A 16604-nucleotide genomic window follows, 5' to 3' on the forward strand; every position below is an offset into this window, starting at 1 on the left:
GCTTAGTTTTGGTAGTGTCTGAAGAAAAGGGTGGTCATAACCCCACCATTATCCAGAGGCCCATGGGTTTGCCCTCCTGCCAGGCATCCCAGACTGAGCCAGGAATCCTGTGCTAACCTTTAGCATTGGTCTTCCGGGGCCTCTGCCTCCTTCCCTTGGGCTGCTAGGTGTGCTGTGGGGTTCTCTAGAGACTCCCAGCAGCGCCGGGGAATGTCTCACTTGCACCCACACTGCCTGCACCCTGGTTTTTGTCTGTATGGGAAACTGTCTCAGGCAGGGTTGCTATTCTCAGAAGCAGGTGAGCCAAAGGTGGGAGGTTTACATGGTTGTTCAGTTGTCTTCTAATTACCCCATTCTTGGGTTGTGTGAGGATTCTTCTGGCCAACAAGAGGTGAGCTTTTTTTTTTTTAAATTAGAGAAGTTGTGGGTTTACAGAACAATCATGCATAAAATACCAGAGAGAGGTGAGCTTTTAAGCTCTGCTGAAGTTGCCAAAGAGCCGAGAAGAATGAGGCTTCCATTTGCGTTTCTTCTGAAATTTCTTCCTTGCCGTCTCCTATTAGGTCATGGCAAAAATCACAAAGATGCTGCTTCAGTGCGTGCCACCCACCCCATACCTGCTGCCTGTGGCATTTACTACTTTGAGGTGAAGATTGTCAGCAAAGGAAGAGATGGGTAAGCCTCTCGCTGGCACTCTCTTTCCCCAACATCTGACCTGTGGTCTGAGCTAGAGGTCCCCTGTCTGACACTTGTGGTGACTGATAGGAGCTGCTGGGCTGCATCTGTGTAGCCAACAGGTAGTAAGTCATGTGTCTGGACTGCAGAGGGTTGAATGGTGGGCTGCCTTTGTTCCCTGGCTGTAGGCATAGCCTGGTCTAAGGAGCAGACCTTCATGGCAAGTTAGGTGAATTGGGAGTGGTGGGGACTTCTTTTTAGCAATGATGTAATGAGATACCTCACAGGTCAAGGAAACAGGTAACAAGTTTACATTAACAATTCAGTGTCCAGAATGGGGTTTCTCCCTTGTGTGTGGTGTTTGTCACTTCCCTCCTTTCATACCTTTGCTGCATTCAAGATTCCTTTTTAGGGCATTTAGTCATGTAGAGGCCCCAGTAAGCTTCAAAGGAGTAGTAGAGTCTTTACAGTACTCATCAAAGCCATGGCAGCCTCTGGCCTGTCATCTCAGAGTAAACAGAATGCACATGGTCAGAGTCAGGTGACTTTGCTACTCGTAAACTTGTTTTTCAATCCAGGGCCTTGAGCACCTGTTGGACCAGCTTTCGGAAGGTCCTCATTAGAGTCAAAATTAGGGAGACTCCCTATGTTAGGGTGATCTAAATAGACACGGAATCAGAGGGAATACTGGAAGGAGATTTTTCATTTGTCTTTTTCTTCTCCCAGTCTCCCCTTTTTCCAGTGAGTATACCAAGCAGGTATTTAAGTAATGAGATAACATGATTGCAACTGCCTTGGAAAGGCTTTCCTCATCAGGTCTTAGGTCTGGAATGGGAAGTTTACCAGTTCTACCATTGACCTTTGTGTCAACTTGCGTGTGTGTTCTTGAGCATTTAGAATATTTCCTCTTTCCTAGGGACTGTCCCCCTCATGGCACATACAAAATGCCAGCCAAGGAGTTGTGCTGGGACAGGACTGCTAGAGTCAGAGCCTTGCCTGCCTACTCAGTGACGTTGAATTCCCCTGCCTGGGAGGGTTGTATGACCCTGAGTAGGTCTTGGGGCTTCATTTCCTCATCCATACTGTGGGGAGCTGGGCCAGCAACCTAGCTGCCTTTAACCCCAGAATTCTGAAATTCTGATGAGGGGAAGCTATTGCGTCTTTTACTTTTATCCCCATCTAGTACATTTATAGATAGGAAAATTATATTATTATAGAGCTTTAAAACTCCTACTTTCCCTTCCCAGCATCTGATAAAAACATATTTAATGTACTTCAACTAGTGTGAATGAGAAAGGTCTCTTACAACAAAACAAACCAACATCCCCCAGGATTAGTTACAGTGTAGACTGAAGTGGTGGTGCTGGAGTCCCATATCGCCAAAGAAACTCAGGGGCATTTCTTAAACTCTTAGGGAGGAAAATGGATTGTTTTCTCTGTAGCTTTTATCACAGATAACAGCTGAGCTCTTGAGAGAAGAGGACAACTTTTCAGAAGGGGGAGTGTTGAAACCTAGAGATTTAGATTCCTTCAACTGACTTAACATTTCAGTTTTAAGTGACTCTTACTGGAAAAGGCCCTGCGTTTTGTCCGATTGCCTTACAAGTCTAAAGAAAGCTGAACATCTTCTCTCAGCTTTTTTTTTTTAATGTGGTCAAAAACCTTATATTTAGAATTAACCAAAATTTAAAAAAAAGAAAAAAAAAAAAAAAGAAAAACAGAATTAGCCAGCCAGACTCAGTTTAGATAGTCCCAATTTTGTATTCCCAACATTTTGAAACATATGGTAAATATAGCTATTAAGCTGACCTGGAAACCTCAGTTTTAGAAAGGTTCTGAGTTATATATGCCTGTGGTGGCCACCTTCAGTTGACCAGCATATGACTGTCTCCTCATGGTCTCTATGGAATCCTTGAGAGCCTTCTCATGGCTGGGATCCAGCCCAGTGTTGGAATGGGATAGGTATGCTTTTGAGGAGGCCCACGGCAGTTACAGAGCAGGCATTGACCAGTTTGTGTCCTATTTCCCATCGATGTTGGAGATGAGTTTCTGACGCTGGTTTGGTCTATGACTCAAGTGTTAACCAGTTGTGGGACTGAGCTGTGTTATCTAGTCTGATCCTTCTGGTGCCTCTGGAAAGTGGCTGGAACAGATAATGATGTGCTGTGTTATGGGTGAGCTCTGAGCCCTTGAGATATTTGGTGGCTTGACTTGGCTGCACGGCTTAGGGTGTGCAAAGGAGTAGCCTAAAGTATCAGATGTTTTCTTCTGATCCCAGACATGTGTCCTTGCTACTTCTGCTTTTCCCTGTTGTGGCTGCCATTGCATCTCTTCCCTGGGTAGAGTGAAGGAGTGTCTAGTTGGATTCTTTAGGGACTGTGGTGTTAGCAGACACAGAGCTGAATGGTGCTTAGTGCTAGTGGGGCCAGTGAGGAGTGGTGTGCTGTAGGCTGGGCTTGATGGACTTAACCATCCCATTGGACTGTGAACTTGTTTTTCTGTAGATCTGAATATGGGCCTCCTTTGTAAAGGGTGTTTATAAACCCGGTTGTTAGTATCATTGTTCTCCAGAGGATCTTTGTTCTGACAGTGTCTTTTGTAGAAGAACACACTCAGCTAGTCTCATCAGAATGGTTTCATTTCAAGTGTTCAGAGAATAGTTATTCACACCTATGGCCAGGACCTTACGCTAGGTGAAGTGAGAACAAAGATAAAATGAGCACAGGCTGGCCTGTCCTCAGTGAGTCTGGTCTACCCAGCAGAGAGTGGTTTAAAAGGCTCTCTGTGAGAGGAGGCAGAGCCTGGGCAGGGTTGGAGGAGTTTCTGAGCTGGCGAGGCCTGTGTGGACCAATAATAATTGGTCAGTCACTAGCTTGATCTCAGAGCACTGGGCTTTCTGGGCACTCCCTAAATATAAGGGAAAACTGTGGAGAAGGAGGGACTTGTTTGGCCAAGAACTTGGCCAGATTAACGGGCTTCAACTGCATTTTGCCAAGTCACTAGAACTGTGAACTTGAGGGAGCAGGTCTGGTGGGGTGAGGGGACATCAGAGCCTGCCAGTGGTGCCAGGAGATAAGAGGTATTGGTTGGTCTTGCCAGGAAGCCAAGGAGGCTCTGATGCTGAGAGTCCCTAGAGGGAGCAATTTCTTTGAGCCGAGTGCATGGACCTGTGAGTGTCCCTGGTTCTTAGTGATGACACGTGTAGGGTGTGGCTGACCAGGCTGACAGATGCTCCAGTGTGACCCTCAAAATAGACTATAATGTCATCTCAGCTGCAGAGGCCTCCTGACATGTGGTGGGTGGCTCTACCCGAGAACAGCAAGCTGGGCTAGAGCACTGGATAGGGTGGAGTGAGGGTAGGGTGGGGGCGCTCCTTTGCAACTGGCCACAGGCTGCCTTTGCTATTCTTGCAGCTGACTTCCTTTGGCCAGGCAGCAGCACAGCTAATCCATTGATTCCACACACTGGGATGTAGCACCCATTACTTTGTCCCAGTCTCAGGCCTGGGCTCCAAGAGCAAAGGTGTAAGGCCCTGCCCGTGGGGAGGTCAGTCTAAAGGGGAGACACGTGTCTGTGCACATGCCTTCCAAGGGTGGTGTTGAAAGCACCGATTTATGGTGTTGTGCTAGGTCCAGAGGTGGCCCAGAGGATGGATAGCCTCCACCTGAACTTGAAGGTTTGGGGAAGACTTCACAGAAGGAGTGATGACGCTGGATCTGGAAGGATGAGTTACAGTGTTCTAGGTGAACACAGTGTTCTAGGTAAACACAGCGTGAGGAACCCTGAGCAAGAGGTAGGCGGGGACGTATCCAGAATACCTGATACCGTGACATGGAGCATGGACCTTGTCCTGAGGGCAGCACCATTGTGTGGGGGCTTTGGAGCTGACTGTGTTTTTGAGATTGGGTAGGGAAGAACAGACTGTTGGTCTGGTCCAGCCAGGCCCTCTGGCTGAGAGCCCTATCCAGTGTGGGCCAGTGGCTTTAGGTCCTTGACTCCAGGCCCAGTTTTTCCATACTGGTTGTCTTTTTTCTCTCTTGGCTGGCCTTTTCCTGTATGGGGGGATGCAGAGAAGATGTTGAAGACTAGAAGCTAAGGAGGATTTTTGGAGGGGAAAGGACTCTTGCTTATGTTGGAGTTCCCAGGTATTTTCTGTTTCACCAACTCCTATTTAAATGACAACATGCTCCTATTTTTCGTGCCCTGATGTCTCTCCTGGGTCAGAAGCACTCACAGTAATTTTCCAAGGCAACTCAGAGACATTCAGTCAATTAAGATCTCCCCTGCCACATTACTGGTCTGGAGAGCCACCTGAGCCCAGGCTCTTCAGCCATGAACAGCATATGGCTGGTCGCCTACTCTGGGTCCCCTTCACTCCACTTTCTGTGCATTGTGCAGTACCATGGAGAACTTTGGCACTAATCTGTACACCTGGGGACGGCTTTGTCCTGCCTGCCCTGAGAAGCAGGTGCTATCTTTGCCAAAGGCAGATACAGACAGTGGTTGTGCCCTGTTCTCCCTGAGGGCCCCTGGGTCTGATACTGAGCTTAGGGACTGCATCCCTTCCCAGGTAACACATTGCGCTTTTTCTGGAGACGACGAAATGTTTGGGCATTGGAGTATTTTGGAATCCTGTAGTGTTTACCTGGGCTGGTCATGAAAGCCCTGGTCTAAGTTATGCATGCTGGGGTGGAGAGAACTGGAGACCACATGGTATCCCCTTTTCTGGTAAGACCTTTTCTTGTACTGAGCAAATCTGGGCTTCCCTGGGACATCCCATCTCACTATATGTCACCACCCAGGCGACAACCATGAGCTGAGTGAAGGTAGGGATTATGGCTGCCTTCCTTATACCAGGGGCCTTCCTTGGTCAAGGATCGTCCTTTAGTTAATGTACTTCACCTCTTACCCCCATTGTCTTTTTTTTTTCCAGATTTATTTTTTATTTATTTCTCTCCCTTCCCCGCTCCCACCGCCTACCCCCGCCCCTGCCCCCGTTGTCTGCTCTCTGTGTCCATTCGCTGTGTGTTCTTCTGTGTCCACTTGTATTCTTGTCAGCAGCACACAGAATCTGTGTCTCATTTCATTGCATCATCTTGCTGCGTCGGCTCTCCGTGTGTGCGGTGCCATTCCTGGGCAGGCTGTACCTCTTTCATGCTGGGCAACTCTCCTTATGGGGCTCACTCCTTGCGTGTTTTGTGTGGGGCTCCCCTATGTGGGGGACACCCCTGCATGGCAGGGCACTCCTTGCATGCATCAACACTGCGTGTGGGCCAGCTCATCACACAGGTCAGGAGACCCTGGGTTTGAACCTTGGACCTCCCATGTGGTAGGCAGAAGCCCTATCTGTTGGGCCAAATCCACTTACCCCCATTATCTTTTCATTCTCTGGAATGTTTTGTCTTTTCCTTAGATGGGTCACCATGTAAGGGAGACTCCCTGATAGAGGGGCAGCAGGAGCTCATCATGGCAAAGACTGGGGCACAGGAGCATGGATTCAGCAGCTCTGTGTGGCAGGCATGGTTGTGCCATTCCTATTTGGGAACGATTGGGAAGAATCAAAGGTCCCAGGGTGGGTCTCCATGGTTTGGGAGTCAAGTTGGAAGGAAAGAGGATTCATCACTGGGAGAGGGGCAGATCACACCATGTCTAAATACAAGGCTGCCCCTCTGCCTCTCCAGATAAATATCTGTCCAAAACCAAATAAATTGTCTTTGTAAGTGTTCTAGGATCCTTGCTGTTGTTTTGTCATAATTGAAATGTGAAGTTGTGGATCTTTTGCTAGAAATGAGGCCAGAGGACTTGGTGATGGAATGGAGCCCAGCCCTTCTGTCATGAAAAGGACTGTGTGGGGAAGTGGGGAGGGTTGGGTAAGTCTTTGTACCCCTCTTATACCTCTTGTCCTCTCCTTCTTCTTAGACCATAGAGTTTAGGGAGATGGTTTGGGATTTCAGGGAAGTTTAATTTAGGTCAGGGTTGGCAAGTGACGAGGCTCATTACTGCCCTGTTAGCTTCCATGACAAAGGTTACTGATTGATAAAAGCAATCTTTTTTTTTTAAGATTTATTTTATTTATTTATCCCCTCTCCCCTGCCCCGTTGCCTTCTCTCTGTGTCTGTTCATTATGTGTTCTCTGGGTCTGCTCAGCTTTTTAGGAGGCACCAGAAATAGAATCTTGGACCTCCCATGTGGGAGGGAGGTGCCCAATTGCTAGAACCACCTCTGCTCCCTGCTTGTTTTTTGTTGTTTTTTTTTTCCAACTTTATTTTGTACATTTAATAATTGAAAATATAAACAGTTAAAAATGAAAAAGAGAACACAGTTGTATAAAAACATACGTCTCTTAATTAAGTGTTCTGGATACCTCTAAATTTTTTTTTTATTTCTCCCCCCTTCCCTCCCCCATTCCCGCTTGTCTGCTCTCTGTGTCCATTTGCTGTGTGTTCTTCTGTGTCTTCTTTTTTTTTCAAAGATTTATTTTTTATTTATTTCTCTCCCCTTCCCCCCCTCCCCAGTTTTCTGCTCTCTGAGTCCATTTACTGTGTGTTCTTCTGTGACCGCTTCTATCCTTATCAGTGGCAATGGGAATCTGTGTTTCTTTTTGTTGCATCATCTTGTGTCAGCTCTCCGTGTGTGCGGCGCCATTCTTGGGCAGGCTGCACTTTCTTTTGCACTGGGTGGCTCTCCTTACGGGGTGCACTCCTTGCGCATGGGGCTCCCCTACGCAGGGGACACCCCTGGGTGGCAGGGCACTCCTTGCATGCATCAGCACTGCGCATGGGCCAGCTCCACACTGGTCAAGGAGGCCCAGGGTCACATGGCAAGTCTATATTCAACTTCTTTAGGAACTGTGAAACAGTCCCCAACAGTGGCTGAACCATTCTGCATTCCACCAACAATGAAGAAGTGTTCTGTCTCTCCACATCCTCATCAACATGTATTTCATTGTCCTTTTAGTAACAGCCATTCTGATAGGTATGAAATGATTTTTCATTATAGTTTTGATTTGCATTTCCCTAATCATTAGTAAGGTTGAGCATTTCTTCATGTATTTTTTTTTTGGCATTTGTATTTCTTCTTTGGACAAATTCAAGTATTTTGCCCATTTTTTAATTGGGTCATTTGTCTTTTTATTGTTGCATTGTAACATCCCTTTATATTTCTTGAATATTAAACCCTTATCAAATGTGTGATTTCCAAATGTTTTCTTGCATTGAGTTGGCTGTCTTTTCACCCTTTTGACAAAGTCCTGTGAGGTGCAAAAGTATTTGATTTTGAGCAGGTCCCATTTATCTATTTTTTCTTTTGTTGTACATACTTTGGGTGTAAAGTTCAAAAAACCACGACCTATTTATTACAAGGTCTTGAAGATGTTTCCCTACATTTTCTTCTAGTAGCTTTATGGTCTTAGCTTTTGTTTTTAGGTCTTTGATCCATTATGAATTGATTCTTGTACAGGGAGTGAGATAGGGGTCTTCTTTCATTCTTTTGGTTATAGATATCTAGTTGTCCCAGCACCATTTGTTGAAGAGACTGTTTTATACTATTAACATTAACTTGGTAGGTTTTTAAAAAACCAGTTGACTGAATAGGTGAGGGTTTATTTCTGGGTTCTCAATTCTGTTTCACTGATCGATGTGTCTATCTTTATGTCAGTACCATGCTGTTTTGACCACTGTGGCTTTGTAATATGTTTCAAGGTCAGGCAGTGAATTTCCTCCTGCATCACTCTTCTTTTTTGGAATACTTTTGGCTACTCAGGTGCACTTACCTTTTCCAAATGAATTTGGTAATTGCCTTTTTTATTTTTATTTTTTTTAAGATTTAAAAAAAAAAATTTAATTTTTAAAAATTTATTCCCTCCCCTTGTGGCTTGCCTCCTGTATGCTCTCTGTGTCCATTCACTGCGTATTCTTCTGTGTCTCCTTGTCTCCCTTTGTTGCATCATCTTGCTGTGCCAGCTCTCTGCAGGTGTGGGCCAGCTTGCCTTCACAAGGAGGCCCTGGGACAGGAACCCACGGCCTCCCATATGGTAGACAGGAGCGCAGTCAATTGAGCCACAGCTGCTTTCCAGTAATTGTATTTTCTAATACTGTAAAGTAAGCTGTTGGGATTTTGATTGATATTGCATTGAATCTATAAATCAGTTTGGATAAGATTGACATCTTCACGATATTTATTCTTCCAGTCTGTGAACCTGGAATGTCTTTCCATTTGTTTAGGTCTTTTAAAATTTCTTTTAGCATTGTTTTGTAGTTTTCTGCATATAAGTCCTCTATTTCTTTGGTTAAATTAATTCCTAGGTATTTGAGTCTCTTTGTTGCTATTGAAAATGGAATTTTTCCTCTGATTTTCTCCTCAGATTTTTTGGTAGTAGTGTACAAAAACATTACTGATTTTTGCATGTTTAACTTGTATCCTGCTACTTTGCTGAATTAATTTATTAGCTCAAGTAGCTTTGTCATCGATACTTCAGGATTTTCTAAGTACAGGGTCATGTCATCTGCAAACCGTGAGAGTGTTACTTCCTCTTTTCCTATTTGGATGCTTTTAATTTTTTTTCTTGTCTAATTGCTCCAGCTAGAACTTCTAGTACAATATTGAATAACAGTGGTGACAGTGGGCATCCTTATCTTTTTCCTGATCTTAGAGGGAAAGCTTTCAACCTTTCCCCATTGAATATGATGCTGGCTGTGGATTTTTCAGAATTTTCCTTCTATTCCTATCTTCTAAAGTACTTTTATCAAAAAAGGATGCTGGGTTTTATTAAATACCTTTTCTGCATCAAATGAGATTATCATGTTTTTTTTTTCCTTCAATTTATTAATGTGGTGTATTATGTTGATTGATTTTCTTATGTTGAACCCCCTTGTATACCAGGAATAAATCCCACTTGGTCGTGATGTATAAGTCTTTTGATATGTTTTTGGATTCGATTTGTAGGTATTTTGTTGAGAATTTTTACATCTATGTTCATTAGAAAGATTGGTCAGTAATTTTCTTTTCTTGTAATATCTTTATATGACTTTGGTATTAGGGTGATGTTGGCTTCATAAAATGTGTTGGGTAGTTTTCTCTCTTCTTAAAATTTTTGGAAGAGTTTAAACAGGATTGGTATTAATTCTTTCCGAAATGCTTGGTAGAATTCACCAGTGAAGCCGTCTGGTCCTGGACTTTTCTTTGCTAGGAGATTTTTGATGACGGAGTCAGTCTTCTGTGATTGGTTTGTTACATTATTGTATTTGTTGTAGTATCAGTGTAGGTTATTTGTGCATTTCTAGGAATTTGTCCATTTTATCTAGATTGTCTAGTTTGTTGGCATGCAGTTTCTCATAATATCCTCTTATGATTCTTTTTATTTCTGTGGGGTCAGTTGTAATTTCCCCCCTTCCATTTCTGATTGTATTTATTTACATCTTCTCTCTTTTTTTCTTTGTTAGTCTAGTGTAGGGTTTGTCCATTTTATTTTTTATTTTTTATTTTAATTTATTTTTTATTTTTTTAAAGATTTATTTATTTCTCTCCCCTTCCCCCCGCTGTCTATTTTATTGATCTTCTCAAGAACCAGCTTTTGGTTTTGTTGATTTTCTCTATTGTTTTTTTGTTCTCAATTTCATTTATTTCTGCTCTAGTCTTTATTATTTCTTCCCTTCTGCTTGCTTTGGGATTGGTTTGCTGTTCTTTTTTCTAGTTTCTCTGGTTGTTCAGTTAAATATTTGAGTTTAGCTTTTTCTTTTTTTTTAATACAGGCATTTAGGGCTATAAATTTCCCTCTCAAGACTGCCTTTGCTGTATCCCATAAATTCGATATGTTGTGTTCTGGTTTTCATATGTCTCATTATATTTACTGATTTCACTTTCAATTTCTTCTTTGACCCACTGATTATTTAGGAATGTATTGTTCAGCCTCCACACATTTGTGAATTTACTTTTTTCCTGTCTATTATTGATTTCTAGTTTCATTCCGTTATGATAAGAGAAGGTGCTTTGTGTAATTTCCATCTTTTTATATTTATTAAGAGATGCATTGTGCCTTAACATATGGTGTATCCTGGAGAAAGAGCCATGGACACTTGAGAAGAATGTATAACCTGCTAAGTTTGGAGGCAGAGTTCTGTACATATGTTAGATGTAACTCATTTATCTTATTGTTTTTTTTTTTTTTTCATTTTTTTAAATATTTATTTATTATTATTATTTTTTTTAATTACATTAAAAAATATATATATGAGGTCCCATTCAACCCCACCGCCCCCGCCCCCCACTCCCCCCACAGCAACACTCTCTCCCATCATCGTGATACATCCATTGCACCTGGTAAGTTCATCTCTGAACATCACTGCACCCCATAGTCAATGGTCCACATCATAGCCCAGACTCTCTCACGTTCCATCCAGTGGGCCCTGGGGGGATCTACAGTGTCCCGTAATTGTCCGTGAAGCACTATCCAGGACAACTCCACGTCCCGAAAACGCCTCCACATCTCATCTCTTCCTCCCGTTCCCCACACCTAGCAGCCCCCATGGCTACCGTTCCCACACCCATTCCACATTTTCTCTGTGGACATTGGATTGGTTGTGTCCATTGCACACCTATGTCAAGTGAGGGCTTATATTCCACATGGGTATGGATGCACTCTTCCCGCTTCTAGTTGTAGACACTCTAGGCTCCATGTTGTGGTGGTTGACCTTCTTCAACTCCATGTTAGCTGAGTGGAGTAAGTCCAATAAGTCAAAGTGTAGGAGCTGAAGTCTGTTGAGGCTCTGGGCCTGGGTGTCATATTATCAGTCCAGAGATTCAAATCCCCTACATATATCTTAAACCCAGCACCAACTACAATTCCAATAAAGTAGCATGCAAGTCTTGTGAAAAGAGATCCCCTCTGAGTCCATTTCCATCATGCAGAAACACCAGCTCCAAAGAAGGGCCATCTGTCATGGCAGTGAACCCCTTCTGCCATGACCATAGAACCCGTGGGTCTCTTTATCCCTCAAAAGAACCAATACCTGGGGTTGTATCTACCTTATCTGTCTCTTAGACTCTGTTCAGTTGTACATAGGGGTATTCCTTCTGACAACCTCCAGACTCTTTTTTAGAGACTCACAGCCTTATAATCTCATTTCTCTTTTCCATTTCCCCCTTACATTAGGTCAAACCGCTTCCCGAAGTCATGTTATTATATGTAGATAGGTATATTCTGCTGTTTCGCATTGAATCTTTAATTCAAGGTCATTTTCTAGTTGCTTCTTCAGCTGGTATGTGGTAGTGATCCCTCGGTGCCAGGGAGGCTCATCCCTGGGTGTCGTGTCCCACGCTGGGGGGAATGCATCACATCTACACGCTGAGTTTGGCTGTGAGAGTGGCCACATTTGAGTAACATGAAGGCTGTCAGGAGGAAACCCCCAGGCACAATGCTACTCTAGGCCTTGTTCTTATTGCAGGTGCATAGGCTCAAAAGTGTAGCCATTAGTATCAAGAGCCCACTGTTGGGCCCTCCTTCCTTCCTGGTTCTTGCCGTTGCACCTGGAGGATTGCCGCTGCTCTCCCAGGGCCCACAACAGTGACCCCCCGGCCAGGAGCCCAGTACCCCCCCAGCTGTTGTTTTTAATTGTTTCCACTATGAGTATATATAGATATTACCATATACCCTGGGCATATGCCCTGTATAACTCCCTGTCAGCCATATATATCCTGTCAATAACATCCCATATCAGTATTCCTCCGCTGCCATTGTTGAACCACTCTGTGATCCAAAACTTCCCGTAAAGTGAATCCCAACATAATGTCAGCTTCAGAAGAGTCTTAGATCACCAAAATTCATATATACAATATACAGTATTTCCCCAGATCCACCATAAAACCTTTTCCCTTCCACAGCAATAATCTTTTAACTTATTCATATCATATTTCCTGAAACTGATGTACAGATTCCGAAACTATAGTTTTCAAACAAGGTAACATTTGTGCTTACTATGTGGTCCATACTTTAGGTTGTACAGTTTTCTAAATTTTTTAGTTATCCTATGTTTTGTCTTATGGTTTTCATTATTAGTCTGTCATCCCCTATATGTTTTTGGTGTAATATTAGCTGTTTTATATTCATCCTCGTGTACTCTCACATAACTCCTCTTTTGCCCCCTTATTTACCTTTGTTCCATCCATTGCACGTCCATTTTCCCCTCCCCTTAGGGCCCACAACGCCTGCCAATCTAATGCCCTGGGAGCCGTCCTTTCTCACGAGAGATACAGTTCTCTCTATTCGACGGCATTAGTCTTCCCCAGGATATGGGTCCACCCCACCCAATGGTAGAACCCACCTTGGCAAAATGAGCCTTCAGCTATTCCCTCCGGAGTCCTCCCGCATCAGACCATACCCCCTGAGCGTCCTAACCAGGTAACCCTCCTACTTATACTTTGATACGTTTTACTCAACATTTAGTTCTCAATGAACTTCTGACACTCTCCCATGTTTGTATGTTGCCCCTCCCTCCCACCTATTTCTTGGACCATATTACCCCTCTTCCCATCCCCAGCCCCCCTCAAACCCAGAAAACCCCACCCGAAGGTAACCCCTTGCCCCCATTTTGTCCCTTCTTTGTGCTCATACTTACCCCCAGCTCATCACAGATTCCACCCCTACAGACATTAACTCACATCCTTCCTCCACCCCCCGATTTCCAGTAAGCCACTTTTCCAGACTCTATATCTTATTGTTAAAGTTCTCTGTTTCCTTGTTGATCTTCTGATTGTTCTATCTAATGATGTGAGTGGGTGTTGAAGTCTCCAACGATTATTGTAGAGATGTGTGTTTCTCCCTTCAGTTTTACTAGAATTTGTCTCGTATTTTGGGGCACCCTCGTCAGGTGCATAGATATTTATGACCGTTATATCTTCCTGGTGGATTGTCCCTTTTATATATATATAAATATATAATGACCTTCTGCATCTCTTATAACTTTTTTTGCATTTGAAGTCTGTTTTGTCTGATATTAGTATAGCCATCCCTGCTTTTTTCTGGTTACTATTTGCATGGGATATCTTTGTCCAACATTTCACTTTCTGCTGGTTTGTATTCCTGAGTCTAAGGTGAGTATCTTGTAAACAGCATATAGCTAGCTCATGATTTTTCATGCTGTCAGCCTGTATCTTTTGACTGGGGAGTTTAATCTATTCACATTCAATGATATTACTGTAAATGCACTATTTACTTCTTCCATTTTATTTTTCGGTTTTCATATGTCTTATTTTTGTCTGCCTTTTTACTCTGCTGGTTATTCTTTCTCCTGTTCTTCTATACTCTCCTCCAAGCCTGTCTCTCCTTTCGGGTTCTAAGGTTTTCTTTAATATTTTCTGCAAAGGTGGATTCTTTTTTGCAAACTCTCCAAGTTTCTGTTTGTTTGTGAATATTTTATACTCACCTTCATATTTGAAGGACAGTTTTTGCTGGATAAAGAATTCTCAGCTGGCAGTTTTTCTCTTTGAGTATCCTAATTGGATCATACCACTCTCTTCTTGCCTCCGTGGTTTCTGAAGAGAAGTCTACGCTAACTCTTACTGGACGTCCCTTGTACATGATGTTTTGCTTCTCTGGGAATTTTCTCTCTTTTCTTTTAAAGCTTTATTTAGCACCCCACCCCACCCTCAATCATCTGCTCTCTGTGTTCATTCGCTTTGTGTTCTTCTGTATCGCTTGCATTCTTGTCAGGCGGCACCAGGAATCTGTGTCTCTTTTTGTCACATCATCTTGCTGTGTCAACTCTTTGTGTGTGCAGCACCACTTCTGGGTGGGCTGCGGTTTTGCATGGGGTGGCTCTCCTTGTGGGGGGCACTCCTTGCTCGTGGGGCACCCCTACATGGGGGGCACCCCTGTGTGGAATGGCACTCTGTGCACATAGCAGTACTACTCGTGGGCTAGCTTACCATTCGGGCCAGGAGGCCCTGGGTATCGAACCCTGGACCACCTATATGGTAGGCAGAAGCTCTATCAGTTGAGCCACATCCGCTTCCCAGAATTTTCTCTTTATCTTTGACATTTGACATTCTGAGTAGTATGTGTCTTGGAGTAGATCTATTTGGATTTTTTTTTTTTAATTCAGATTTATTCTGACTGGGGTACAGTGTGCTTCTTGGACATGTAAGTTCATTTCTTTCAAATACTCTTTCTGCCCCTTTTCCCTTTGCTTTTCCTTGTGGAACTCCCATGAGACATATGGTATTGTGTTTTGTGTTATCGTTCAACTCTCTGAGCCCCTGCTCAATTTTTTCCATTCTTTTCACTCTCTCATCTCTTCTCTCTTCAATTTTTTCTCTCAGCTCCTCTGTCTTTGTTATCACTTATTCTTCTGTCATTTCGAATCTGCTTTTATATGCCTCAAATGTGTTCTTGATCTCACCTATTGTGTCTTTTATTTCCGTGAGCTCTGTTACTTTTCTGTTCAGGATTTCAAATTCTTCTTTGTGCTCGCTGAATGCCTTCTTTTTTAAAAGATTTATTTATTTATTTATCTCCCCTTCTCCCCCACCCCAGTTGTCTGTTCTCTATGTCTATTTGCTGTGTCTTCTTTGTCTGCTTCTGTTGTTGTCAGCGGCATGGGAATCTGTTTCTTTTGGTTGTGTCATCTTGTTGTGTCAGCACTCCGTGTGTGCAGCACCATTCCTGGGCAGGCTGCACTTTCTTTCGTGCTGGGTGGCTTTCCTTACGGGGCACACTTGCTGCATGTGGGGCCCCCCACGTGGGGGACACCTCTGCGTGGCAGGGCACTCCTTGTGCAATCAGCACTGTGCATGGGCCAGCTCCACACAGGTCAGGGAGGCCCGGGGTTTGAAACACAGACCTCCCATGTGGTAGATGGACGCCCTAACCACTGGGCCAAGTCCGCTGCCGTGAATGTCTTCTTGATGTCATTTATCTCTTTGACCACATTGTCTTTCAGCTCATTAATTTGATTTTGGAAATTTACGTATCTCTTGCTGATTAGTTCTCTCAAATTCTGCATCTCTTCTGGAGCTTTGATATATTCCTTTTCTTGGGCTATGTCTTCTGTTTTCTTAGTATGGCTCATAATTATTTGCTGGTATCTTGATATTTGATTAGGATATAGTTTACTCAGATGCTCAGTTTCTTTCTCTTTTGTAGAGATTTAGTAGCAGAAGACTCTGCATTACTACTGCTCTTTGACTCTTGGATCGACCTGGATTGTTAGGATTGTTCTGCTGGTTGCTCAAAACTGGGCACTGGATCCAGTAATTGGTTGTAGAATCTCTTCCTAGGGCCTTGGGGAGGGAGGCTATAGAGGCTGAAAAAAGCCTCTGATTTATTTTTAATTTTCTTGCATGCACTTCCTTGGTATGGCAGCAGATGGCATTCTTTGGCAGCTCTCAGTTCAGTGCCTGGTCAGAGTGTATTTGTTGCAAAGCAGACCAGATCACTGTGATAGAGCTTCCTGTCTGGAGGCTAGGAGCCTGGTAATCCAAACTTTCTCTGAGATACTTCCCCAGCCTACCCTGGCAGCTCTCTCCCTCTTCCTGGCTAGGAAATATTTCCACCCCCCTCTGCTTCCTCAGAAATCAGCCCAGATTAATAGAGGAGGAGATTGGGAGGGTCATATCTCTTTAGCCCCTTGCCAGCTCTAAGACAAGCAATGGCATGGCCCCACCTGGCCTGGAAGGGCTCCTGGAACACAGTGGACCAGATTTGTGGGTCAGAAGCTGAGTCAGTCTTAGGCTATGTCCCTTTCTCTCCGCTTTTCTGGGGTGGTAGATCCCTGGAGCCCCCTTTGTCTGTAGCCATAGGCCCAAAGACCTGAGAATTCTGAAGTATCTTTAGTGTGTGGGATGGTGCCAGCAGCAGCCATTAGTTTCAACTCACAGTTCTGTCCTCGCAATTTCCCTCCTTTGTCCCTCTCTCCTCTGGGTGGTGTCCAGCCTTG

At 43.9% G+C, this 16604-nt stretch overlaps 1 protein-coding gene across 2 annotated transcripts in view; it reads left to right on the forward strand.

The window, feature by feature from the left end:
• Nucleotides 1-16604, forward strand: part of RANBP10 (RAN binding protein 10) — a 91448-nt gene that overhangs the window by 1351 nt on the left and 73493 nt on the right. For both annotated transcript variants that reach the window (XM_004459665.4, XM_004459666.4), the window contains exon 2: nucleotides 564-675. In XM_004459665.4, coding sequence (XP_004459722.1) covers nucleotides 564-675 — 112 coding nt within the window. The remainder of the gene's footprint in view (nucleotides 1-563; nucleotides 676-16604) is intronic.

The sequence above is a fragment of the Dasypus novemcinctus genome, chromosome 18, assembly GCF_030445035.2.
Source record: "Dasypus novemcinctus isolate mDasNov1 chromosome 18, mDasNov1.1.hap2, whole genome shotgun sequence".
In the NCBI taxonomy this organism is placed as follows: domain Eukaryota; kingdom Metazoa; phylum Chordata; class Mammalia; order Cingulata; family Dasypodidae; genus Dasypus; species Dasypus novemcinctus.